General features: G+C 42.3%; 1 protein-coding gene across 5 annotated transcripts; it reads right to left on the bottom strand.

The window, feature by feature from the left end:
• Positions 1 to 294: 294 nt before the first annotated feature.
• PANX2 (pannexin 2) lies at positions 295 to 23,631 on the bottom strand. 5 transcript variants are annotated; one of them, XM_051609163.1, is made up of 5 exons: positions 23,271 to 23,631; positions 22,491 to 22,804; positions 3,914 to 5,365; positions 2,938 to 3,011; positions 2,109 to 2,142 (listed from the first exon to the last, which is right to left on the bottom strand). In XM_051609163.1, exons 2-4 carry the CDS (start codon positions 22,714 to 22,716, stop codon positions 2,980 to 2,982), a joined length of 1,710 nt encoding a protein of 569 aa, XP_051465123.1. In that variant the 5' UTR covers positions 22,717 to 22,804; positions 23,271 to 23,631; the 3' UTR covers positions 2,109 to 2,142; positions 2,938 to 2,979. The 5 variants fall into 5 exon arrangements, 3 of the variants coding, with proteins under 3 accessions (XP_051465108.1, XP_051465116.1, XP_051465123.1); XM_051609148.1 differs by lacking the exon at positions 2,938 to 3,011 and having other exon boundaries at positions 295 to 2,142; XR_007888491.1 differs by lacking the exons at positions 2,109 to 2,142; positions 2,938 to 3,011; positions 3,914 to 5,365; positions 23,271 to 23,631 and adding exons at positions 12,537 to 12,639; positions 13,066 to 13,202; positions 15,998 to 16,068 and having other exon boundaries at positions 22,491 to 22,563.
• Positions 23,632 to 27,917: the final 4,286 nt, after the last annotated feature.

Raw genomic sequence — 27,917 nt, forward strand, 5'->3', positions numbered from 1 at the left:
CCCCACGAACCAAGCCCTGGACTGAGTTCCCCCATCAGCTCCACGCTGCCCTGGAATGCTGAGACCTCGGGCTATCACAGGCAGGTCCCTCAGCTGTCCCCAGCACCTCCTCCCTGTCCGAGGTACATGTCCTGTGGCTTGCTGCCTTTTGGTATTTGGCTGTTTGGGCCAAAAAGGCTGGGCATAACAGAAGTAATGTAGGGGGGAATGGTGGCTTTACATGTCCCCCTCTTACTACTTATGATAAAATCCCCTTGTACATGACTAAGCTAGGAAGTAGTACACGTTAAACTATTCAGAATAATAGGTATTTATTTTCAGTACTATTTTCATTAAATATTGGTATCATATATCCATGTCTGAGGTAATAAATTAAAAATAAGTTCAAGATTTCAGTCCCATACTTGTGCTGCATATTTTTTCTACCATTATACATAATTTTGAAGCAAACACACATAATCCATACTTCTGAATGCAGCTAGGAATATTATTTTAACACAATCACTTTTTGTTTCACTATAATTTTTCTGAGAATGGTTATTGCATGATACACTTTCAATAGATGTTTTAGTTATACTAGAGTTTTCTATTAAATCACACATACCGTAGTTATAGGAAGATGGCCATGAAGATGTGCTTTGAGCCAAGGAAGGCAAATATTAAATCAGTGATAGCACATACTGCAGGATTATTGTCTGCCTGCTCCAGAGCCCAGATCCAGCAAAGCCATGTCAGTGTGTGCTTAGCTTTAGACATATGAGTCGTTTCAGTGTCATCCACGGCCTTAAGTGTTTGCTGAATCAAGGACTAGCCAAGTCTGCAGACCTAATGCAGAGACTTCTTTAACTGTGTGTTATTTGAAAACAATTTTGCTGGTTTTATATTTTGTAAGGTATTTTGTAATGACCTTTGTAAGATCTTTCGTATCAGTGAAGCACCCATGAAAGTTTCTAACCTGGTTCATAAATACACTATGAAAAAATAAGCAGCTACAATGACTCTGTTCTACGCACTTTGTTAAAAGCAACACCTGTTTTGAAAAGTTATTAAAGTAATTTTTCCCATGGTAAAATATATTTAAAAAAATAAACTCTTCATTTCATCATCTTCCATCAAACATATAAGCATGTTAAAGGGCAGGGCATACCTCAGATATTTTAATTTATAAATGCAAAAGATTGAATTTATCAATTTTTTGCACTTAAATGCTGGTGGTAGTAAGGCCCTTTCAGCTAAGTCTCCATCAAGCCCAACATCAGTGAGCTAAAGAAACAAACAAACAGAAATTTTGCTTGCATATAGCTTTTTCATAATCCTGAATTGAAAAAAAAAAAATCCTCTCGGCTTAGAAAAAACCTCTTATTTAACTGCTGCCATTAAAAAAGTATACCTCACCTCTCTGTTGTTTTAACTTGAATCAGTGGCTCTTAATGTAAAGGATTTAAGCACTCATTAAAATTACTGTGGCATGCCATCAGACTCATAGTGTTCATAAATTGTGCTAATCCCTATTTAAATAAGGAAGCTGTAGTTTAGAGCTAATGGTTGCCTTGGTGTTAAAGGTCTAATTCCACCAGATTTTCTTAATTCTCTTTTGTAAATGACTGACAGTGCTCATGATGTGATCCTGAAAAAACGTTTGGTGTTATTCCCAAAAGCTATAGTCAGTGTGAAGACTCTGCATGCTCGTGCAGTGAATTGCATCACCAGGAGGACCACAGCCTGCACTGCAGTGGTCACGGGCCTGGCCACGAGGGCACAGCTCTGCAGCCCGTGGTTTTCAGTACTCCACCGAGCTCACAATTGCCATTGGTTCATCAAACGTGGCCAGCCTTATCTGCTTGGGGGTAGGGATGGAGAGAATTTCCCCCGTGTCAGCTGGTGAGTGAATACCATTGTCCATCATGTTTGAAACCTCCTCCTCGTGATCCTCGTACAGCGTGTTGATGTGTAGCAGAGGGTGGGCTGGGTTGCAGTTCAGTGCGGGTGCTGGCTCTGGCTTGACTTGGTTCAGAGTCATACTCGTTACAGCAGCAGTTGTGGCTATATGGTTGTGGTTACATGTGACAAAAGCCCCAGCAGCAGGCACAGTTCTGCATGTCTCAGATGGGTATAGGATCTCTTTTGCAGGATGAGGGGTGTCTAGAAGAAAACAAAACAGGCAGTCAAAAGACATGTAGTCTTTCACCCTTCCAGTCCTGAACCAATAAAAGCCACTGGCAGTTTTGCCACTGATTTCAGTGGGAGCAGCAGTGGACACATACATCAATTTTCTTGGGCCCCTCTGCGAAATGCAGCGGGACTGTTTCCAAACAACAGGGTTGTAAGCTCAGGGAAATAGGACAAACAACAAATGGGTTTTTGAAAATCTCGCTCTTTTTTACGCATGCTCATGCTTCCTCACGTGAATGGTGTTTTCATAAAATGAACAAAAAACAACTGAAAAGTAATTTTTATTCTCCTCTACAGTCTGGCAGGTGTTTTATAAATGTTATGATTTAATGTTTTGACAAACGTTATGATGGTTGAAATCCACAGGATGGAATACAAAAAACACTGATATTTTCCATGGGAAAAAGTAGTGGTTACACACTGTAAGCCACTTGTCTTTAGAAAGAACTCAGCAATTTGACATTAACTGATGTCTCTGTCCAGAAATTTAAAGTCTACCTTACCTGACGGACTGCAATATAGGTCTAACAATGGGAATGGGGAGTAACAGAGCCCCAAAACTACAGAAATTATTTTTTGCCCTTAAAATATTCAAGCACTAATTTAGATTAATTTAACTGAGACCAGAAAACCCCAGTAGTTTTGAGGAGTTGAAATCAGAGCAGGTGACTGGATAAGGAATGCTGTAGAATAGTTCACATGCATGTTGGGGAGTTGAAGGGCTCTAGGGAGCATAGGATTTGGAAGTGACAGAAACTTTTATACCTCACATCACTTCTTTGCTGGGCAGTGGGGTGACGGTAGCTGTCAGTCTGTCGAAGCCCAGAGGGAGGTCTTAGCTTGTAATGAGATGAGAGCCATTGCTTTAAGTACGTACAAATCTTTCTGTAACTTCAACTGCTTAGTGCTTCGCTCTTATGTCAGTAGCTTACAAAAATAAACAAGACACCTATCTGTCTATCAGTCTATCTACTGATAATCACTTCTCTGAGTTCTCACATAGCTTTCCCAGACACTCTAGCACCTAACAATTATTCATATATCTGAAACATGCCTCTAAGGCAAGAAAGGATTTCCAAGACACACATTGAGAACTGAAGCACAGAAAGAGCATCTCCTGTGAGGCCACATGGGAAGGGAATGGCAAAATTCCTGAATCTTAACCAGCACGTACACTTCAGACCATCCATCTTGTGGTCCACATGAGACAAAGGGCAATTTAAAATGATCAATCAGTGATCTGAGTTGTGATTTCCTGGGTGACAAACAAATGCCAACCCCTAAGAATCGGTAGTTATAGAGAATTTTTTCCACATGGAGCTTCAACTGCCATTAGCACAGCTTCTCACACACTCCTAAGAGGTGGCTATTACTGGTCATCTACCATGGCAGTTTCCATATGACTTGAAAATAAGGCAGGCTTGAAAAGTGCCAGGTGCTGGTAGAGCATGAAGGGTATCATGGAGGCCAAACGCTCGTCGTTTTCTTGGCACCACATTTGTAATTGTGAAGATCTGCTTACATTTAAGAAATCACCTGCAGGCAATACTGCAGGCTGTTTTGTACTGCTCTACCTGTAATCATGGTTATCTTCCATATTACTGACAAAACAAGAGAACCCCCATTTCTGAAGCCTGTAGGCCCTAAGATTATTAGCTATCCCAAAATCTAGCAAGGTAGATCAAACAGTTCAAATCAGCTGGGTCTAGGGAGGTGGTACAGGCATTATGGCATACTGTACCTTTGAGAGAGGAGGTAACGTGTACTACAACATTCTCTTCCTGGTTTAAAAATCCACCCTCTTGGCTTTTTGATGTAGGCATCGACGGCATGGCTTGAATTTCTTGCTTGGGTTTTTTGCTACTGAGTATATATGGATGAACATCCAAGGAGAAGTGTCGTGTGTGTTTCTTTTCACTGCTTGTGCTTGGGATGGCGCTTGGCTCGGTTTTATGACCGGACGATTGCTGTGAGGATTTTGCAGCGGACTCTAACAAAGGAGCTATAAGGCTGTCTGTTGCTGTTTTTCTCCTCACAGGCTTCGGTTTTTCAGGTTTATGGTTTTCAACCTTCATAATGGCTAACTGCTCCTTGAATGGCTGAGGAAGGGGATTGGTAGTCGGGATCCATTTCATTTTCTTCCTTGGTCTCTTAATGATGAGCTGCTCATTAGCATCAATGTCTGCTGGATCAACACTTGGGTCTATTGTTTGGATCCCTGAATCACGCATGGTTGGAGTGGCATCATGATTGGACTGGGCCAATGCTGCAAGCAGCTGGCGTACCACATTGTCATACATCAGATCACTTTCATTTGTTATAAAATCCAGACGGTTCAACGATTTTATGTGGTCTCGATTTTCATTACAGAACATGGCCAAAATATTGATATCACAAAACTGGGATTTCTGCCACTGTTTCTTGGTCTTTATTCCAACTTTGTTCAGTTTATCAAATATGAAGTTGGACTTGCGAAATATGAAGAGGTGAATTAAATTGATAAGGATTATCAAGTTCATGAAGCAGAGGAGAAAGATATCTACACCGGCAATAATCCGCTGGAGCTGCACAGATGGCAGTTTACAGTTCACTCTGATGTGCAGTTTGGAGCTGCTCGTTTTGTCTGGAGGCTCTCCTAGTGCACATGTAAATTCATTTTGCTTCTGCGTAGCATAGTAGGTGGATAAGTATGTAATTGGTATGATGCTTAAAAAGATGATGAACAAATGTCTCGCAAGGTAAAGCTTAGCTAAAAAGTTACTTCGTCCTCTTCTTTCCAGGTATTTCTCAAACAAGTTCTGTTCAGGGCTTTTTTCCTTCTCTGCATTCTCAATTATTTCTCTCTTCTCTCTCTCAGTGATCCCTGGGCCTTTGGACTGAATCTGTTTCTCTATTTTTGGTGCCCGCCCTTCAGCTGCACGGTGGTAGCAGTTATCAATCTCCTGAAGCAAAAAATTAAGCTCTGAAGTCAGTCTGGTGGAGGCCAGAAATTCCCAGCCCAGAGCTGGAATGTACATTATCCCAGCAAAAGCCAGCAGTGCATAAGGTAGGAACTTATGCTCAAACAAGGAGGGCCAATGGCTGGCATCAACTCCTGGCAAGGCATCTTTTAATTCTGTCCAACAATATCCTCTGGCATACAAGGCTTGATCGCGGGTGAAGTTGTGTGGTGTGTAACAGTATATTGGCTCCTCTGTATAACAGAGAGAAAAGTCACTGCTGTGCATTTAACCTACAAAAGGAACTCTGGAAAAATAAACATTTCAAATTATATCAATTTTATTTTACCGTATCTTTGCATGACTGTTAAGCCCTCCACATCTATTAGACATCTCACCCTGCACACATCTTCACAAGCCCCCAGGCAAAACTATTTACCTAGAAGTTTTAGAACAAACCTGAGCTAGAAACATCAGCAAGAAATACATATTTTGTTTTCATTACCTCTCAGAGAACAATATCCTAAGAAATTGTGACTTAAGCTCTGTAAACCGTAAAGACCTGATATCCACTATACAGTAGTGGAGGATGTTCTGCAAAAGCTGAAAGGCTCATTTAGGTGAAATTTAAGGTTCATTCTAGCTAAATATTCTTCTAAATAGAAAAAAAAAATCAGATGTAACTGAAGGGAATGTTTTTAATCTTTATTAACAAAGTCTACTCATTAGATATGGTAGAAAAAAACGAAACATAAAGACATACAAGCATTTAGTCAACTGTATTCCTACCAGCTAACACACTTGAATTAAAGTGTGGCTGACCAGGACAGAATCTGGTGTGGTAACTGTATTTATCACTATGAAAATTTAATTCTACACTTGAAAATGTAACATTGTTTTTTTACACAGTGTGCAATTAAATGGTGGAACTCACTGTCAAATGGTATTATGGAAGAAATAAATACAGGGGATCAAGAAAGCAATCAGACAAAGTGATGGAACGAAAAGTATAGCAAGTATTATTAAGTACACAGATAGTGGTACAATTTTTCTCTCAGGACACATTTAAGCCACAGGCTGCTGGATGGTGAAAGGGTTTATTAAAGGACGTAACACCATATGCTTGTCTATTTTAACACTCCATCCTAAGCATTTGCTTTCTTTTGCTATCACCAGTGAGAGGATGTTGGGCTACAAAGACTTTAGTTTTGACCCAGTACAACAGTTGTTTTTATACAATTACGTTTTTTGAGCAATACATGAAAGCAAGGTAGAAAAATCTGTGAAACCTAGAGTAGTATTAACTGCTGAAAGAACAATGAGCATTATCAAAACACCCCCTTCAATGAGGAAGACCATATTTTCATGTTTTGGCAGGTAGAACAAAGGGGATATATTTTACAGTGTTCTGGAATGCCTTTAAAAAACTTCCTAAAATGTGACCCCCAGGAAGAAGTAATGTTCTCTTGAATTGAGAATGGCTCAAGAACACCAAGCTTGCTCCAGTTCTGAATGCAGTCTACAATTCAGACAGAGAACAGCTCACGAGAGTGGTGGCACTGTTTTCTTAATATTCTGAATAATAGAAATCATGAAGAGAAAAAAAAAAATTATTTCATTTGACAACAATAAATAAAATATTAAAACCTAATAGGCAGGTAAAACACCCTAATCCTTTTGCCTTAACAAAGGACTTGTTGCTTGACTTCTCATATGCAAGAAAATCAAAAGCATTCACTTCTCATATGCAAGAAAATCAAAAGCAAAATGGTAAGGTGTAAACCTCTCCTGTGTCCTACACAGATCTCTGCATGCTGAGGGCTGCACAAAAATAGTTTAAAAAAGTGCTTCAGTGAAGATTATTTTCTAAAATACAAGCAATTTAAGCAGAGTTGCTAGAATAAAATATGCTACCCAAGACAGCAGGTAAAGTGAGTAAGCCCTGCAAAGTCTTTGAAATAAGCTTTGAAGGCTATTTTAAAATTATCTAACTTCAAACTCAGAGGAGAGCTTAAAGCACTCTAAAGTTACACAGCTTCCCATTTAGACTCCTTTTTTGTATTTACTCCCATGCTTTACATGAAAAATCCTCACTGACTTGCTTGGTTTTTGTAATTACATACTGTCCCAATCCTGCCCATGAAGGGACGCACATAAAAAATTACAACTTCTACTATAAAAGATTGACCGTGTGATTTCCCAAGAGGTAAAAATAGATTTTTGTATATTCCCATAGGCTAAAAAAATAAAAAGGGAAAGAAGCATCGTGTGTTTCTCCTAAGTAGAAGGATTTTGAATCGGGTGTCTTATCTAAACTCAGCAGAACCTGGTGATATTAAACCTAGTTTCCTGTTACATACATGGGTTAATTTCTTCTAGGTATCAGCACCATGATAGTTGGGAAGACAGCAACAGGTACTTATCCAAATCATCCATAAGGATTATTTTTGGATTCATGTATCAGTTCCTTCTACTAAATAAACTGCTAACAATTCTCTTCAGTTATTTGCCCAGAGACCTGAACACTAAGGTAACTTCTGCCAAAAATTGTACACATACAACAACAATTATATATATATGTAAATAATAAATTGAAAAATAAGAAAAACCCAGTAATTTCTTAACCTTTACGTTTATGTTGCACAGACTAACTCTGCGCTCTGCCCAACTCTGCGCTCTGCCCATTGCCGCTGCTTCAGGGAAGACTGTCTGAAGAACTTCACAATTCCAGTGTGGACTGAAGAGCTTCATCAGAGGCTACTTCAAAAATGGCACTGCCCAGCCCAGTAAAGAAAGCAAACATCATGTGACAGTAATTTGTTTGCTTTTCCTCTGTTACACATTGTTCAGCTGCTCCTATTGCCTGGTAAGTTGTGAGAGATCTCTTAATTTATTGGGATAGCTAAGCATGGTGTCCCATTCTTATTCAAGTTTAGATGCTAGACTTCCATTACATGCCATGTGAATCCCAAGACACTTCAGATTAAAACCTATCCTCAGTGAAGTCAGTGGGATTTCTTATTACTGATTGAAGTGGGGGCAGGGGAGTTAAATGCAATTTTATCAAATGGTAACTTCTAACATGTTTAAGCCATACACAACTGTGAATGCCACTCATTTTGGTAAAGTTACTCCACAGAGGAATTTATCTTCACCTTCTCAGCGCAGGACTTGACTCACAAAGCATAGCATCAGCTCATTCATCTAGAGAACAGTCCAGACAATGGAGAAGAGGGGAAGACCCTTCAAGACAATGATTCAAAGCAAAAGGTGAATTTAGCTATCTCCTGGAGGAATCTGTCTCTCTTCATTCACAAGAGGCTGCCAAGCAAGATGACCACTAGGTCTGAGTTAGCTTTTGTGAGTGCTCCTTCTTCGGTGATGCCAGGTGATTTTACCTGGCATTTAACACCATGAAGGGGTTTGATCACATCATAGTAGAGTATGGACCCATTTCTTCTCTACTGCAATCTCTGTCAATCAGGAATAAATTAAAAAGAAAAGCACCATGTCAATAACTAGTCTTGCTTGTTACGAGTGATGGCAGCAACATATAGCTGGATCTCAACATGCACATCTGATGAGGATGGGAGAGTAACAAGTTGTTCTCACACACACAGGTCACTCTAGCTGTGAAGGCCCTACTGAAAGCAGTTTCAAGAAAGCACAGCAGATAGCTTTTTGATTTTTTGATGATCTCCTGGTAGATGAGCAGCGTTAGAACAAAAGCTATAACAGTGTTAAAATCATAGCTCTGACATTGGATCACGCAATATAAAAACCGCATTTGCTTTTAACTTTATATTCATAAATACAAAAAGTTATTATAAGATAGTCTTATTTCACCCTAAAATCCTCAAGTGGTTTAGGAAGTTTATTTTTCATATAACCACTCCAGGCACCACGAAATGTAACTTTTTCTCAAGACTCTGCAGTTTAGTTGCACACGACATAACTGTTCAATTGTGTAAGAAAAGAAAATAGAGTAAGATGCTGTAAAGATTAAATTTTTTTTAAAGATTAGGGGACACTATTATGGCTGAGCAGATTGGTTGTCTTCTCAGTGTTGTCAAGGCTTAAGCCCATATATATGTATTTCCACTCTCCTTTATAGCTATATTCTTGTGAGCCCAGGAGACAGAAACGCCTACCAAAAAAACTTACCGAAAACAAGTACATCATCTCCAAATACTCTCTTCATAACTAACCTGGCATTGTTATTGGTGGCTGGAATACTGAACTCAACTTTTCTGCATTAAATGTGATGGACTTACAGCAAGATTTTTAGTTCTGATGCTCAGACTAAAACCTTAGTAAATTTGAAGTCTGCCCTTAGGTCCACCTACACAAATGCATTAACTACATGCCAGAAAACAAAGTTCAACACAGCTTTAGAAAAAAATCACTAGGAATACCTAGGAACAAATGCTGTCTTCAGTAATACTTACCTGCATTCCCAGAAAATGTTCCTTTTGAATAATTTTTAAGAGACTACGTAACCCTATACTAATGCTGTGTGGAAGTAACTGCTACACTGGAAAAAAAAAGTCCTTCAGTTAATATATTCTAAAGTATACTATACTTCATCTTATATTCACTTGAGTATAAAGAGGCATACTAGGAAGCTTAGTTTCCCTTTTTTTTTGATACTATTAGACGATCACAGGAGCACTACTTGAGATGCTTTCAGCAGCTGTACATAAATACATTTTATCCTGCTCACTGTGCATGTAAGTAGCTTCTAGAAGTCCAGAAAACTAGTGTCATGGGTAAGGTATGAGAGATATCTCACTAGACTTTTGGACATGCAAATAATATGAAATAATCAATGCAAAATTACTTAGTTGTGTAATATAATTGATTGGCTTATACCACTTAAAAATTAAAAGCCCTTGACAGCTCAGTTTTTTCTCATGCTCCATTCCATGTCACCTCATCCTATCGGTTTAAGTACTACTTAAATGGAGAAAAATTACTTGCAAGAAGTATCATATATGCAAAGAGCCTACTTTAGGGGAATGAAAGAGAGTACATAGTACATGTGAGTAGGTAAGTCAGGGTAGTGACACGAAAGAAGGAAGGGGTAGTGCTCAACAAACTCATTACAATTAACCTAAACAGTATGAAAAGAAAGAGTGAAGGTGAAGTATGGACACTAGGAGCTGCCAAATCTGCTGCCTATTAGTAAAGGCTCCAAGAAATGCTTGTGGACTTCCTGCAGGCACAGGCTCCCACTCCTACTGTTCCCAATGCAAGGTCAGCCACCTCTTTTCAGGGGTTCCCTCACCTCCATATACTTCACTGTATGTTCAACTACCCTCTTCAAGAGGCTCTGATTTAAACACTGTTTGTTGACTGTAAAGTGCTGAAAATACGTTAGATAAATACATCCTGCTGAATTTCACACAGGAGGCACAATACTGTAAGTTCTGAAATTCCTCAAGCAAGAGGCTGGGGTGCTGAGGTTTGGAGTTGGAACCTTTGTGAAACTTTCCCCTGTAAAATGGATCTCAGATCTGGAAATTGTGTTACCAATGGAAAAAGCTGGTAACTGCTGGTCTAGACCATTCCCTGAAGTTACACCCTAAGGCAGAATAATGAGAATGCTGGAAGGGCCCTTGGAATTTGTCAAGTCCTACATTCCAGTCAAAGAAGGATCAAGACTCAGTTCAGACCAGTTTGATTAGATCTTTGTCAGTCTCAAAACATCCAAAGATGGAGACTACATAAGCTGCCTGTGTGACCTGCTCCAATATTTGATTGTCCTCAAGGTGAACTTCCATTTTTTTCAGGTCATGTCCAGCAAGAATGGTTGATCCATGAAGTCATACTATTTTTCACTTTTGAGGAATGGCCATTTCCAAAAATTCATGTAATGGCCAGTTGCACTAGGCTATCACTGAAATACAAGTGGCTAGAGCTCAGGCCCCAGTATAGCATTTCAAGTGAAAGAATACTGACAGTACAGCTCACCAAGGAGGCTCTGTGTGTGTGTGTGTGCATATTTGCCTATCTATAAAAAGAACCTTGCAAAAAAAGTGAGCTGGTGTACGGAATGCAGAAATAACACTGTCAAGAAGACATGGTGAAGCTGGTAGTTACTGTATCACTCTCCTTTATCTTTACAAAGTTAAGTTTTTACAAGCCTTCCTGGAAAAGTGAGCAAACTGCATCAAACACAAAATTTTTGCCCCTTCAAAATAAATATAACAATACCAATCTCTTAATATTCAACACTGTAAAAAATTAGACCTGCCCCTAAAAACTTAAGAGACTTTATGCATTGGGCAGTTCCTCTGAAGCCAGTGGGCCAACAGGGCATAAAATTTGGCACGCACATCTGTCTTTGAAGAACTGATGCTGTAGGGGGGCAATTTTCAAGCTTCCAAAACATTTTTACGAGGAAAAGTTATTTAATTAAATACAGGCAACACATCTACAATGCTTCCAATAGACACTGAAAAAGTAAGAAAGGAAATTAGTAAAAAACAGTATATGCCCCTATATAAAAGGGCAAATAAATTTTAACACTTACTGTATTCCCATTGAAAGTAAGTATATTCAGCCCAAGGAAAATATACACTGTAACAATAAATTGCATATGCCTCCTGTGACCTCCAGCTTTTAGAATTTTCTCTAGAAAAAGAAATCACATCTCCTTAATGGTCCAACTGAATTGCATGATTTCAGCACTCTGCTGCTTTCAGCAATTCAGTAATGCAGAAGGAATAGCACAATTTTCAAACAGCAGGCAGAAAAAAAAAGAAACCCAGTTTTCAGAAAATATACTTAAAAAATGAAAAAAGATAAAAATTCTCCTGCTTGCTACACCAAGACAAAGGTAAGTATGCCTCTTGTGCAAAAACTTACTCAAGGATTTAGAAGTAAGCATTCAGCCTGACCACCACAGCCCTACACTGGGTATAGACAGAAGCGGTGCTCAGGTGCTGCTGAGCAGGCTGGACCTCCTGCCTCCTGCACAAGTGCCTAAAGTCTCACGCTGGAGACCCAAGGTAAGTATATTGATAAGTATACTTACTGAGTTAAATGCACTACAGCCTCACCCTGGGCCTAGTGCTTCCTAGCAATTGGCTTTCTGCCCTCTTGAAACCTAAATCATCCTCATGCTGATGCCTGACCTGCCCTATGAAGAAAAGCTGGCCTTCCAGTCGTCTAAAGTACTCATTGAACAGGCCTCTCCACTCTAAGAAAAAAATCAGTGTTTAGTTAGAATCTCTGAATCTCATTACCCATCAGATGCCGGACACAAGTTTCTAACAGCCAAGACAAATGAGAAACTCCCCAAAATGCAACAATACATGCCAGTATATGACAACTGCTGTTCTTACATTGTGTCACAGAGGTGTCAGCAATCAACAATACAAGTCTCATTCATCTTGGGTACTAAAAGGATTGCACAAGAAAGCAGGTAACAAACTGTTTATTTAGAAAAACAGAAATAATTTATTTAATAGCTTTTCAGCAATTTTTAAATGGAAAAGAAGAATAGTCCTGAATCCTCTTCTCTCTGGAAAAAAAAAGAACAAAAAATATTTGTGTTACCAAAGTTGAAAATGTAGTTTAAGGAAGTGTAACATTATCTAAACAGTATACACATTTTCCATCTCAGTCACACAGTCCACAAGGAATATGTAACTCTCTACTTCGTGATTTTAACAAATGCTTGCTAATATCCAAATTAATTCACAGCAAAAACTCCCTTAATTTAACTGTTTAGTTCAACCACTTTATTTAAAGAGTATTTAAGGGTTAGAAATTAATACAGCATGAAGATGGGTTCCTGAAAATACTGTTGGGTATCACCTGCAGTCATACATTCCTGTTTAATTCACTGAGTTTACTCATATGAATAAGCAATCATTCATCAAACTAAGCCTTAACTTAGCAAGTTAATTATTAAGAATTATTACTTATGAAAACAAAAAGACAGTACCTTTACTTTTCTTAGGGAATATTCTTTCCAAATCTGAATATAGGTTCCACGCCCATGAAGTCTTCCTAAGGTACAAATTTCTCCACGATCAACAAGGTAAGGTATAGCCTTTTTTGCTCACTCTGAAACCACTTGTCCTGTTTAAGAAAAAGATCTTGAAAAGGAAGTCCCTGAAGAAAAGCGACAGGAAACCACTGCTGCTAGTGAGTTTTACTGGCTCATACTGAACAAGGATTAGTCGTAATGGGTGACATGTAGATAAGCAGTTTCAAAGACTGATAGGTAATGGGGACCTCACAGGGGTGACTGCAGTGTATGGGCAGCAGCAGGTGTCCCCATATTTACAATTTGGGCCCTTTTTCCTTGCAGGACTGGAGACTGAACTGCATAGATTTTGGATCTGCAGAATCGATATATCATTAATGCACTTCCCTAATGTACTATATAAATTTATAGAACTATATTCCCTGTATGTAATAAACAATGGATCTTCCAAAATTATCTGATATGCTGAAGTTCACTTATCAGCAACCTGAGGCGCAGACTTGTAACACCTGCCCGGGTTATTCAGGAGAGAAAGACACCTGTTCCTACTTGCTTGACACTGTGAAGTCTGTTGGAGAAGGTTATTCCAGAAATGACAACTGTTATGGAAAGGGTGCAGAAACACTGAAATGAAACCACTTAGGCTCCTCCTATTGAGGAATGTTTCTCAATAACGAGCTACCATCCACCATGCAGTATGGTGGCAACACTGTAAAGAGAGCTCCCTTTCAGTGTCTGTACTGTTAAATGTCACTGGGAGCTGTGTGTCATCTGTTCCTGTGCTCAAGAGAGCTCTCTCAGAAAACAGAAAACACCTGGAAGGAAATGATTACACTCATGTTTGTACCTAGAGGTGTGTTTCTGTGTTATAATGTTACTTCGTATTACATTAAGATTTGAGGGAAAGTTAGATCTGAATTAAAAAAAAATTATTCATCAAAATATAACAAATGAAATTCAGCTGTGCAAGTAATCCTACACAAGATCTCTGAATAATATCTGTTTCCAAATATAGCCCTTATATGAGGAGGTGAGTGGAATTTCTTGGAAAACGGGTTCCTCCATGTGTAGAGCAATGGAGTTTTGTAAATTACCAGAACTGTTCTAATCAATCATGACAAAACAAGGAGAATCATCCTCCCAGGGCTCCCAGGGGCTCTGCCAGATCCAGTGTGGGGGTGTTCTCTCCTGAACAGGTCATGGATCTCTCAGAAGATAAGGCACCTCAGTCCCAAAATGCTGAAATAATTAATTCAGCATGTAAAAAAAAAAGTTTCAGAAACAGTCAATGAGCTCTAAAGCTGCAAAAAATGCATCACATATTTCAGCACCTGCCTGCATCACTGCTTTAGTAACCTGAATCTGCATGACAGGCATGGTGCCACTGATGAAAAGCAAAAAACAATCCCAAACCTTGCTATTATGATGAATTGCTGTATTTCCCAGTTCAAATTCAAGTGTTTAATACATATCTGGGACAAAATCCCTGACAATGGAAATAGCTGCACCGGTATTAGTGTTTTTCTTAGAATAAATCTTGTATCATGGGAAACAAGAGAACACTTACAAGAACCATTCCAGTCTACTGCAAAATTATTCAGCTTTTGTAATTAAACATGTATATTTACTGAAGGTGCCACTGCAGTAATTTTTAATGCTGACAGGACCCCAGGAAATCAGAATTGATGCGGATTCTTCTTGAAGAGTTTTACAGTTCTAAGACACAGTACAAGCCTAGATTTCTTCTAGATCATGGAAGCATAATTTCTGTCCAGTTCAGGGAGAGAAAAAGCTTCAAAATGCTTCAGGATAGCTTTGAAAACCAGCCTTGAATTTACTCTTTATTTATTCACAAGGTTTCCTTTTGACTAAGATGAATTAATTAAGTAGCTCTTAAACAAAAATATTTTGACCATCTGTTCAAATTGTTGAAGTTATCTGAAAGCTTGTACTAAGCTAAATCTCATCCACATTTTGGACGTCTTCACATACATGACACTTGGGAAGATGAAGGATATAATAGTTCAAAGTAATTACATTTCATATGAAAAAAGATTGCGTATATGTGTCAATGAAGTTTAAGAAATGGAATTCCTGACAGAAAAATATCTGCAGCAGAATGATACTGTGAGGCTCATGCACTTCCTCAGGATTACCTTTCTATTTAATATTCAACTGTGTAACTGCAACTCTTTAAATGACCAAAACTTACAGAAAGCCAGCTTGCTTATCTTGTGCCCACCTTGTGTTTGTGTGTGTGTGAACTGCTCTTATCCTTTGGGAAAAATCCCATCAGCAGTGCAAACAGCCTGCAGCTGAACTGCAGCCAAGCTGTGGTTGCTTGTACTATTTCATTAATAATACATGATCAGAAAGCACTTAAACAGAAGTGGTACTGAGATGCTCCTTAAATTCTCTTGTTACAACTAACAACACCTAAGAACCAAATTCTGCACTGGTGTCTCATGTACAGAAAACAATCTAGCCCTGTACTCTTAGCACTAACAATAATAATTTAGAAAAATTCCATCTTCACTTTCTTACTGTATGTGGCTTTAAGTGCATTTAAAGAGAAAGAACTGAACAGAAGCTGAAAGACCATCTAATAGGTAAGTCACGCAAATGAGCATGGGTAAACATGCTGTCCACATCTTGTAACAGAAATTCAAATTAGAAAGGTTTACCAGAAATACAAACTAAAACTCCATCTTATAACAGAGAAATCTTTAACATATACTATTTCAAACATAATGAAATGCATAAAAAGACACTGAACTCATGCATATAGTGTACTGCACAGTGAAGTAAGCGTTGCTTAGGCAAAATGGTTACAAATCAGAAAAGAAAACATAAAAACTTCAACTGACCCTTCAGTCATTTAACTTACTGTCTCCTTCCATTACTTCCTCATGGGAATTTTCTAGCAGAAGGGTGGTAGAGGGCTGAGCTACGTAACTGCTAAGAGACATAGAAATACAGTATTTATAAGCAACTTTTTGGTATTTTGTAGGCACTGTTTTATAAACCTACCAAGAAAATCAATGCCAAAGCTTGGCTTTTGACTAAAATATAGAAATCAGCTGGATGACTGTTTTGCTTTATATTAATAAAGTATTGGTATTTAGCAGCTTCTGAGGGAAAAGCAAGCATGAGTGCAATACAGAAAAAAGTATTTCATTCTGAACAGAAGGCATGAGGCACTATGCAAGAGGGGTATGACTTAGCAAACCCTGTAATTGACTGTATCAGTCCTAAAGCTTTTGGAAGTTTGGAAAACAAAATATTTCAGTATCCTGAAGATAACACACAACAGAAGCAGCAACATACTCTCCTTCAGGGCCCACCAATTTCTGATCTGTTACACAGGGAACCTCCCAAAGACAGTACTGATAGAGTTGCTTCTGATCACAGCACAACACTGAAGGAGAATATTTAAACCACTTAGTAAAAACATTAAAAAATGCAAACAAACTAAGCTGCACATCATGAAAGCCAAGTATCTCTCCATCTTCTGGACTGTAGAAAAGTGTCCTGGAAGTTCAGCAAATGCCATGAGATGTTTCACTACCAAAACTTGCCACTTGCTGCCAGCAGCACTGCTGCCATTCACAAGGACAGAACATGGCCCTTGCTGGTGAATACCAGTACTAGGTACCCAAGAGCACCCTACTCATTGCTGCAGTCTGTGTGTACAAGTTTCGTGGTAAAAACACAGAGGGTAGAGGAAAGAATGAAAACCACATGGAACACCAAACAGACCTGCTTCAAACTGATAATGAATGTTGTAGCCTAATAATACTCCACATTCTGTGCATTTTTAGAAAGGAAGTGAAAATGACAAGGCAGTGTATTATAGGGCCAACCCCTTTTTATCTAGATCCATATCTCCCCAGACTGAGCATGCCTTGATATGAGATACTGAAACACCATCACTAAAATACAGCTCCTCAACACTGGACTAGCACAATGTATCTTAGAGCCTCACCTACTAACATTAAATAATTGTTTGGTGTTTTACCATTTTTTCACTAAATATTAATCTAAGGCTAGTCTGTTTCAACAAGAAAACAATTAAAATGCTTTCTTAAAAAAAAAATAAAAATCACACCAAACCCTTCATTGTGGAAAAGCAAACAACCCAGCAGGCTCCAATACAGATAAAACAGAAAGACAAAAGTGACAAACTATACTTACAGGCTTACAATTTGCTTCTCCACCAGCCAGTACCTGGTATAGTCACCTATTCCTGCACTGGGACAGAGCAGTGCTACCATTCTGAACTCTCCGTTCACACTGATTGCATTTTACTTCTACTTTGCACAGGAATAACTAACTGTTCAAGCTGCTGGGGAACAAAGTTAGGCTTCTGGAGCTTCAGGGACTTCTAACAAGTCAAATACAAGCATGGACCTTTGCAAACAGTGTGTGTACTTTTGAAAGAGTGCTTCAACAGATGCCTAAAAATATACAGGGTATTATGGGAGTCATATCACTGTTCTGACAGAAATTCAAACACATTGGTATTCATATTTAAATTAAAAAAAAAAATTTCTATCTTTAAGGCAGTAATTTCCAAATGAAAACAGAGCAAACTGAAGTAAATTCCCTTCGGGCTACCAACTGCAAGCATTGCTATTCTTAACAAGAGCACCTCGAGGGGAGAGGTTTCCTTTAGCTTCTGCTGCCTTCTGTAGGCACCTCCACCAGGGCTCAGAGCCCTGTGACTCCAGAAAACCAATTCCACTTAAATACACATCCATCCACTGAGTAAGAGAAACACAACTCCAAACCAGTCCTTATCATCTTCATGGTCAACATACACTGGCCCCTAAAAACAGGATGTTCTGGTTTTACATGAAGTTTGTCCATGGATGAGTTTTAGAAAGGGAAACAACATTCATTCTTCTCCTGTGGGTACTTGTGTGAGCCTTCCTTCTGTGGGGTAGCTCACCATTGCTCCTAAGGACTTTATGATGATCTTATGCCCTGAAAAATATGGCACATGGAATTACTTTCATTAACTTTCTATGGGTGTCCTTTCTGGAATCATACTGGTTTGTTTGAAAAACATTAAAAGAAAATCAGGAGACTCAAAAATTACAATGTAACAGGTTAGTCGAGTGACTTTCTTTTCTCTTATGAAAGTTCAGGAACTGCAAAGAAGGGCTGCACACCAAAGGGTCCAGTGCAAGAAATGTATCTCACTTCAGCCATAACTGAAGTGGTGTCAACATTGAAATCAATAGTGAAACTCTCCCTGATTCCTTTGCAGCCTGAATTTAACTTTCAGGAGCATATCCTAGCAACATATATGCCCTACAACATTCCCTCTGCAGAGAGCTCCATTTCACCCAAAACGCATTGCCATCTAGTAGAGAAGTTTGGAAACGAGATTTTACCTCTCAATACGTTTTGGTTATGTTAGATTCATTACGGGGCAAAAGTGAACAAAGGATGACAGCCCACAGTTTTTTACAGTCAGTCAGACTGTAAGGATACTTTAAACATCCGGGGCTGCATAACAAGGAGCGCAGTGAGCAGGTTGAGGGAAGTAATTCTCCCTCTCTATTCTGCTCATGTGGGACCCCACTTGGAGTACTGTGTCCAGCTCCAGAGTCCCTGGTACAAGAAAGATCAGCAAGTCCAGAGCAGGGCCATGAAGACGATCAGATGGCTGGAGCACCCCTCCTAATGAGACAAGCTGAGAGAACTGGGGTTCTTCAGCCTTGAGAAGGCTCTGGGGAGACCTCAAAACAGCCTCCAGTACCTGAAGGGGGCTTATAAGAAAGATGAAGAAAGATTTTTTTTACTAGAGCCTTTAGGGACTGCACAAGAGGCAATAGTTTCAAAGTGAAAGAGGGTAGCTTCAGATTGGATAAAAGGAAGAAATTCTTTATGATGAGGATGGTGAGACATCAGAGTAGGTTGCCTAGAGAAGCTGTGGATGCCCCCTCCCCAGAAGTGTTCAAGGCCAGGTTGGATGGGGCTTTGAGCAACCTGGTCTAGCGGGAGGTGTCCCTGCCCATGGCAGGGGATTGGACTAGGTGACCTTCAAAGGTCTCTTTCAACTGAAACCATTCCATGATTCTGTGATACATATAATAGAAAAAATGCCCAACACCCAATTTAAACTCTTTATAACATATTAAATTCAGCTGGCTCTTGATTTATTCAGAAAATCATCATAGTATCTGCTGAACAATTAAGTCTTACATTTTATGCTATTAAAACAGAAATTTGTGATTTAACTTCTCAAAAGTGATGTAAAGAACAGAACACTCCAGTACAAACAAATCACTTACATGAATAGTAAATACACTGACCTAAGCAACGACTTTGCCCATGGCTCTATACCAACATAATTAACTAAATAACTGTATCTTCACCCACAGGCAAACAACACTATACCATGTATTATACTACAGACATAATGATTTTGAAGGTTGTTGATTATTATCTTCTAAATAAATAAGATACTCTTTTTTTGTCCTGTGTTGTGGGGCTAAATGCTGCTTTCACACGTGGCTCACCACAGCCTCTGCACCACCCTGGGATGCCCAGGCTCTCCGTGATGCCAGGCTGCCTTCTGCACACCTCCAGGGCAGGACTCCTCCCTCTGCTTTCACTACACTTGCACTGGACTGTATGTTTGGGTGCTCCTGACTACTCTTTAAGCTACACTTGATTCCACACACCCAAACTCAAAGGCAGATCAGAGAAGTTTGTTAGCTTTAATCTCCTATATGCACTAATTGTGCAGACTCTTCCAACCCAAGGGAAAAGGTTTTGTGAAAAACCACTGCTTTTTGATCACTACACTGTTATGTTTCAAGTGTACACACCACTGTTTCAGGAACTTTAGCAACACTGAGTAAGCTGTCAGTTTAGTGGCATGATGGCTTTCAATAGCTTTCACTGAAAATCATTAACAGAAGTAGGAATAATAAAAAGTGTCAGTTTTTATTTCCTACTCTGAAGCAATAGCTGAAGCACAGAAGGGGCCCAAAGCAAAGTTTTGGGAAGGTACTATGATATTCACAACCAAAGCTGCAGCAGGAACTGTACTCAATTTTGTCAGCAAAGTTTGCGCTTTTCATGCCTATTATTTAAATTGCACACAGGGAGCAGTATCCAAAGCAAGCAAACGAAGATGGAGTTTTTAAAGATCAATGGCAGCACATGGGTAAAACATATCACAAACTGCAGAATCAGGAATAAGCCTGCATCCAGCTCAGGTATTGTTATTATCACCATCAGAGTCTCAGGACAAGCTTGGTTTAGTAAAGAACTCTGAGTTGATACTTCTTTGCTAACAGAGTAACAACTGATTCAGGTCACATTAAAATTAACAGTTTTGCCCTTGAACTCTGTGGAAGAAGAACTGAATCCACCAATTGAGAGCTCTTCAACTTCACTCCAAAAAGGAACCTATTTAGTTTAATCAGGCCCTTGGCATTTGTATTACATTCCCTTTTATCTTCAGTTTTTTTCACTTTTCTCATATTATTTTTCTAACTGCAGACCATCTGATCAAACACATGACGTCACATAACAGAAGACTGTTGTCCCACATTTTTCCAAAGACATAAGAGTGTTTTCTGTGTTGCCTTGCAAGATTTGTCCTGGCAGGATGCAATCGGTTACTGACCTATATCTTAGTGGGTCACGTGAGCACACATGGTCCATCAGTAGACACAGATGATACTGCTTTTGGTACTTTTGAAAAACAAATTTGTAACACAACCATCAACCTGGAGAATAATCTTCCATAGACTATACTAAAATCAAATGCAGAAATTCAGTAGACCCCCTCTCTCCCACATACTTGCATGGACTACAGTTTAAACTGGCAGAGGGACATCCACTGTATCAATCTAAGTATCTTGGACTTGAGGCTTCCTCTGCAATCTGCATTCCTGGAGAACATGTAGAACATTCATGTAGAACAAGTTACTGCTGCCTGTACAAGCCATGAGTTTCCCAGACTTCTGCTGGGAAACTTGCACAATGTGAAGGAACACACAGGAACACACCTTCCTGCACCCAAGGTCACCTTTAGGCATGCTGAGGTTCAAACCTGTACATCTCAAGCAGTACAAAGGCACATACATAGGTAGGTAGTGTTGTAAGCTTCAGGAGGATTGTCTTTTTATTAGTTTACTTCTCTACAAAACAAATAGAGGAAGGGACCCCAAAACTTTTTATCACCAAAGGTGACCTTGAATCCTGCCCTTCAGTTGCTATGAAGGGACAGTTTTTGGATATTTAGCAAGTTCAGCATGCCCTGAAAATATAGGCTCTTTGAGATACCCCTGGATGACTAGCCAGAAAATGAGGCTCTAATGATTAACTTGGCTGAAGATCTTGAGCTATGTAACTATCTAGTTAAAACCTGAGGTAGATTGAAAAAGTTTTAACTATAAGTAAGAAAAAATCCCAAAACTCCATTTGCAAGCAGTTATTCTTCTAGGCAATTTATCTTATGAAAAGAAGTATTAAGGATATATAAGCGCTGGAAGTCAACCTCAAGACAGTGTGCAAAGCAAAAGCCTGATTCTGGTGTGGTTAGGCTGATTGAACACAATTCCACTAACCTCAGAAGCTACAGAAGGTCAGGTCAGTCCTGTACATTAAAGTGCTAATAATTTCACATGGATCTTCACTATGGAGCTTCAGGGGACCTTAAAAACAGCCATGCACTGGCAACTACACTCTTCACACCTATACTTCAGAAACTAAACCAATGCTTATACATGCACTAATGGCCTGAAACGTGTCATAAGTTTACTGGGTCAGTAACTCTCACGGCTCATCAAAACTTGACCTTCCTAGACTGGAAGGACTCCACACTGGTGGTGACAGGCAGCCAAACCAGGCTTTAAAACTGTTAATGGCTGTATGCAAGATGTAGGCCCCAAAGAGAAACAGAGATCAGTGACTTCCACTGTCACAAAATATGGCAAAGTATAGCGTGCATGTGTTTCCACATACTTTATCAGTCTCCATGAAAGCACCTGCCTCTCCCTAGCAGGGCAGTTCAACACCCATGTTGAAGACACCTGAATTAATGCCAGGACAAACCCTTTAAGTCAGCCAGGGTGCAGCTCCGGACCTGTCCAGGATTCACCTCAAGGAGCATAAAACTGCACCCGGTGTCGCCCACGCCGGCCCTCGGCTGCTGCGGGGCAGCGGACACCTCCCTGCGCTGCGGGCCGCCCAGAGCCCCGGTGGCCCCGCAGTGCCGGGGCAGGCGCTGCCGGCCTGCCGAGGCGCTGGGGCCGGCCCGGAGAGGCCCGGGCCCGCGCAGGGGTGGCCGCTGTCCCCTCAGCGCCGACGGCCCGCCCGCCCCCCGCCCGCCGAGGGCGCCCCGCCGCCCTTACCGGCGAAGTTCTTGGTGAAGACGAGGGTGACGAGGAGGATGGGGATGAGGACGGTGCCGATGGTGACCACGCGGTCGAAGGGCAGCTCCAGCTTCAGCTGGAGGAGCAGAGCTGCCAGCGCGCCTGCCTTGTCATCCTGCTGCCCCGGCAGGATCAGCTCCTTCAGCTTCTCGCCCGCCAGCAGCGCGGTGGCCATGTCGGGGTGGTTATCGATGATGTGTTGCATAAGCGGCGGCGGCGGCGGGCGGCCTCACGCCGGGCCTCCGCGGGGCGGGCGCGCTGCGGGGGCTGGTTGCGGGCAGCGCCCGCCCGGCCTGCGGGGACAACAGCGAGAGCGGTGACGGCGCGGTCGAGGCCGGGCTCCTCCGGCGCGGCTGCACCATGTTTGGCCGGCCGGGACGCTGCCCCTGCGGGGCCCGCCGGCCTCCAGCCGGGCCCTGCGCGCAGCTCCCCCGCCCACCGCCCGGCGGGGACGCCCCCCGGCAGCCCCCCAGGGAAAAGCGGTGCGAACGGGCCGGAGCAGCCGTGCAGGCAGGAACCGCAGCCCCCGCAGAGTGCGGCGGCAGCCGAGCAGCCCGAGGCAGCCTCCCCCTCCCCGCAGCCGCGCAGAGAAATGTCACGAGAGGCGGGCGCGGAAAATCGCTGCCGGGGACAGCGGTGCCACCGAGCGCTGCCTCCGCGGTGCAGTTCACGCCGCACAGCAGGGCGAGGCAGCCATGGCACAAGGCAGGCGGGAGCTGCCTCTCCTGAAGTGCTGCAGACAAGGAAGGGGGCATTTACCTGGCGACTTCGGCTCCCTCGGCTCCCAAGGCGCGGTGAGCAAAACCGATGACTTGTAAATGACGGCGGAAGGCGCAAATAAACTTACACTGGACCTTCCTGCCGGGAAAAGGTGCCTGCACCTCCGCAAGGACTCAAGTCGCTCCGGATTTGGGGCGGGAGGCGAATGATGGGTTGATGTTCGTTGTTGCAGCGGGGGGCTGGCGCCTGCATGGGAAAGCGCGCCCAGCAGCGGCGGCAGCAGCGTGCGGAGCAGTGCGGGAAGGGGCTCGCAGCAGCAGCAGCAGCCGCGGGGCGGAGCGGGAGGAAGAGGCGCGAGCAGCAGCGGGATGAGCTGCGGGCACCAGCGCTGCTTCCAGGCTTCGGCGCGAACCGCGGGAGCCCGCGCGCCGGGAGGGGCAGGGCGCGCGCCCGCGTCCCGGCGGGAGCGCGCGGCGGGAGCGCGCATGCGGCGGCGCGGGTCTCGGGGCGCGCGGGGCCGGGGGAGGCGGGGAGCTGGGGGAGCCGGGGGCGACGCGGAGGGCGCGGGAGGCAGCGGAGGCAGGAGAGCCGGGCGGGAGGGGGCCCGGGCGGCCCGCCCCTCTCCTCCTCCCAGGCCCGCCCCTCGGCGCACAGACGGGCGCTCAGGCCCTCCCGCTTGTGCCGAGTGGGGCGTAGTGGTGAGGGAAGGGGAGAGCATCACCCAGGCAGGTCTGGAACCTGCGAGCACGTCAGGATTTAGGTGTTCCCATTAGAAACCCTTCCAGATGCTTGCTTTTTAAAGCGTATGTGGGGTTAGTCACGCCTGAGGAGACAGCCTAAGGGGTTGAGAGCTTGCCAGAAATGCAGAGGACAAGCTTTCAGCTTGCCTTAGCCTCATGGGGTTCAGGCTTGTATCCTGCTCTCCATGGCTGGAATGGGCTGCGAACGGAGCACACAGTATCGCCCTCTGAGCAAGTGTTGGACCACACAGCATCAAAGGAGGACATACGTGCTGCATCATAGCCAGCAGATACAGCATTCAGACAAAAGCTCCTGGGTCATGGTTCCTCCTTCTCAAGTTGTTTGTGGATTTTATATTTGGCAGTACTTGGATAAAAAGCAGAGATAAGCTGAAACAAATATTGCTGACCTTTCTTTCAAAGATCTGCAGTTGTCATCTGCAATGCAGCCCAAATAAGGCAGAGGTTTTCATCTTTACCTTGAAATTTCCCCAGTTACTGTGAACAATGTGATGGTCCTGCTTGTTATTCAAGTTTAAATATTGGGTGCAAGCCTTAAATAATTCTTCTTGCCTCCAGGCAGGAATGTAATGAGCAAGGCAAGAGGGGTGTCCTAATGGCAACAGCCCTGATGAAGGATCTCGGGCAATAGACGCAAAACTGTCAGAGCCACGTGCTCCTGAAGAGTGCTAAGGATGAGAACGCAGGAGAACCTAAATCTGAAGCTGTCACCATCCTTTGTGTCATTTTACCTGCTTCTCACCCTCTGCAGGCTCTGTGGCTCTGATGGTCGTCTGCCAACATGCAGTGTCTGCCTCATGGGCAGAAGACAGGGAGGAGAGGTGCCATCTTCTCAGCTCCTTGTCCAGGAAGAGTGGGTGCTTGTGATGTAGCACAGCAGAGGGTTCTTGGTAACCAGCTGTGTCCCCAGGCAGGAGAGCAGGCAGGGCAAGATAGGAGGTGGAGCACTGAGGAGCCTGGTGTGGTGAGCCTGGAGATGGAGGACGGAATACAGTCATTCCCACATGTGAGGAGAGGGGGGGATGCTTGCTGGCTTAGGCCTCAAGCCTCAGCAGTCCTTCCTATCTGTGGTGAGGGATGGATGCTGTATCTGTATTCGGACTATGCACGTATTTTATCAGCCCCTAATGTACAGGCTTTCCCTTCCAACAACAAACAACTGAAGCTCCTTATGCACTTGTTATTGCTGCTGTCAGAGGGTTGATATTGAGCAAGATGGACTGGCAGCCTGAGGCAGTACAGCTAATCTCTTGCAAAACTTTTGCTCAGACTTTCAACATTGTAATTGTTTCACCATGCTTTTATCTGCTGTTGACAATCTTGTCATGCTCATTGAACATGTTGCTGAAAGACCATTTTCCTAATCCTCACTTTGTCATCTCCTTTTTGAATCCTCTTTTTTGCCTGTCCAGTTGCTTAATTCAGGACAAGATGCTGCCTTTGTGTTTCCAGAGGTTTCTTGTGGTATTTCTCCTCCTGTCTTTGCCTAAGCCCTTACCACTTATCTGCTATCTAGATGCTGAGTCTAGATGCTTCCTCATGTTTTCCCATGAGGAAATAATGCCAGGCTCTAGTGCCTGTTTCTGAGGAAGCTCCGTGTAAACACCTACAAACTTTAAGAACATAGGAGCAGCCATCCTGGGTCCATCTAGTCCTTTTTGTCCCCAAGTGTGGCTGTAACTGGAGAATTAAGGAAGTGTAAAAATGAGGCAACCTGTGTTGATGCCTTTTTCCTAAAACTGTCCCAACTTCCAGCTATGTTCAGGGAATTTCCTGAGCCTGTGATGTAGTAATAAATCCGCAAAGGTCTCAAGAATATTTTGCCTGGTCTCCTGTTGGGACTGTGCAAGTTTCTAACATCCACAGCCACTTTTGCTAAGGAATTACACAGGCCTGCAACCTGTTGTATCAAAACCACCTTGTTGTGTTTATTTTCAACATAATTTAATTTAATGGGCTCTAATTATGAGAAGGTATTTGGATCAGTATCCACCCATATGCTTTTGTGGACTTCTGTCTTTTCCCTAAGTTATATCTAGTTCCCCTATTTGATAGGCAAGGAGCCCTACTGGCATAGAAAAAGAACCGTAAATCAGACACTCCATTTTAAAAATAAATATGACACCCACAAGTAATTTAAATTTCTTATTTGAAGCTTGCTTCATTATAGTGCCATTATTCGATTTAATCATATCAATTTTGTAATCTTGCTTGGAAAGATGATGTCTGTATAGCAAGCCAAAAAGACAGTCAAAATGGAACAGTACTCTCAGACCAAAACAAGGGTAAACAGAAACCTGTAGGAGGGCAGAGAATGGGACAGAGAAAATTGCTGTCATAATTTACTGACAAACACCTTAGCCAGGTTTCTCAGCAATAACGTGCTGGCATGTATTGCTGCTGGATAACCTGGACAATAATCAGGCTGTGATAATAATCCTGTGCTAATAAATATTTCACAATCTGCTGGTAGGGTCAGAAATTTATTTACAGACCAAAGTGGAAAGTCACATGAATGAATTCTAATTAATTCTAACAGTATTATTTTTAGACAGTTGTTTGAATAAATAATTTTTTAATTGTATAGAATATATCAATTCTTGAAGGTTAAGTGTGTGGCTTTTAGAATCTTATTTTCTGGAGTTCTGAAAGTCAGAAATTTAAAAACAAATCAGTAAAAATGAGAGATTGATTGCAAACTCTGACAGAGAGACCTGTAGCCTCCAGAATTTGCCTTCTAAGCAGAGGGTGCACTGCCTCTGGACGTAGGGTGAGATTTATCTATTCAAACATGAAGGCATCTGAGCTAGATATTGCAGAGAACTATTCCTGAATCATGTAGGAGGAGAAATAACTAAATGTAACAGTGCAGTTAATGTGACCAAATGCAGATGTCCTCTTCCAAATGAGACAAATGATTTCCACATTGTAGGTGTCCAGAGTTTACACACAAATCCCACTCATTGTCTCTTATATTACTGCTTGTCTCAGCTTAGTTGTTTCCCCAAGGGCTGAATGCTACCATGAATCTCTCATGCAGTCCTGTGGGCTATCTTTATGGAAAGGATGCAGCTTCCCTAAAAACATCATCAAGGAGCAGAAGGACTAGGAAGCAGCAAGGATTCTTGGGTCACAGGCTGGTCCACAGTAGGTGATTTTTCTTGCCATCAGCCAAGGCTGTGACTCTGATCCTGTAGCCTCTACCCCATCAGCCCACATTGGGAATTGCATCACTTGCTGAGCAGTGGTTTGGGGGCAGTTTGACCTTGGGTGCAGACCAGCTACTCCCATGGTTGCATGGATGCTCTTGCTGGGCTAGGTTTGCAGGTAGTGCTGCCACAGCTCTGCAGGTACTGCTGTCTGTCTGCGTGAGCACCAACGCCTTTGGTGAGGGCAGTTGTGCCTTTCCAGATGCACCCGGTGAGATGAGACTGTGTTGGGCTGGCAGTGGGAACTGGCAGGTGGCAGCAAGCTGTGACAGTGGGTCTTAGTACTGAGGTGAGGGGTTTGGCAGTAAAGTGAAGTGAGATGCCAGACCACGAGGAGAGTGCAGCGGTGAGTGTTGTGCCTTTAAAAAATTGAGCTAGAGTGAGATGGACAGGGGAGATGGAGAAGCCTGAGGGAGAGCAAAGAGACCCAAAAGGAGTCTGCTGCCTCTGTGGGGGTCGGGTTAGAGATGGAAGCTCTCTGGTCTGGTGTAGCCCTCTGATTATAACCCTCTGTTCGTTATCCAGGTCAGCAATGATGGAGTTGCAGAGGGAAGTCCACAGGCAATTAAAAAGGACTTCAGAGCACTGGGGCAACTGGTTGAAGGCTTGGATGTGCAGGTGGTGTTTTCATCAATCCCTCAAGTGGTAGGGAAAAATACTGAAAGACAGAGGAAAACACACCTGACTCATGTGGCTCAGAGGCTGGTGCCACTGTT

Source organism: Apus apus, chromosome 1 (assembly GCF_020740795.1).
Source record: "Apus apus isolate bApuApu2 chromosome 1, bApuApu2.pri.cur, whole genome shotgun sequence".
NCBI lineage: Eukaryota > Metazoa > Chordata > Aves > Apodiformes > Apodidae > Apus > Apus apus.

Bases quoted from the DNA above. Each gene is read 5' to 3' on its own strand.
- PANX2 (XM_051609148.1), bottom strand. From the start codon at position 22,716: ATGCAACACATCATCGATAACCACCCCGACATGGCCACCGCGCTGCTG. The intron at 5,366-22,490 runs GTAAGGGCGGCG...TCTGTTATACAG, and splicing joins CTTCACCAAGAACTTCGCCG to AGGAGCCAATATACTGTTAC. The intron at 2,143-3,913 runs GTACAGTATGCC...GTTTTCTTCTAG, and splicing joins CGTTACCTCCTCTCTCAAAG to ACACCCCTCATCCTGCAAAA.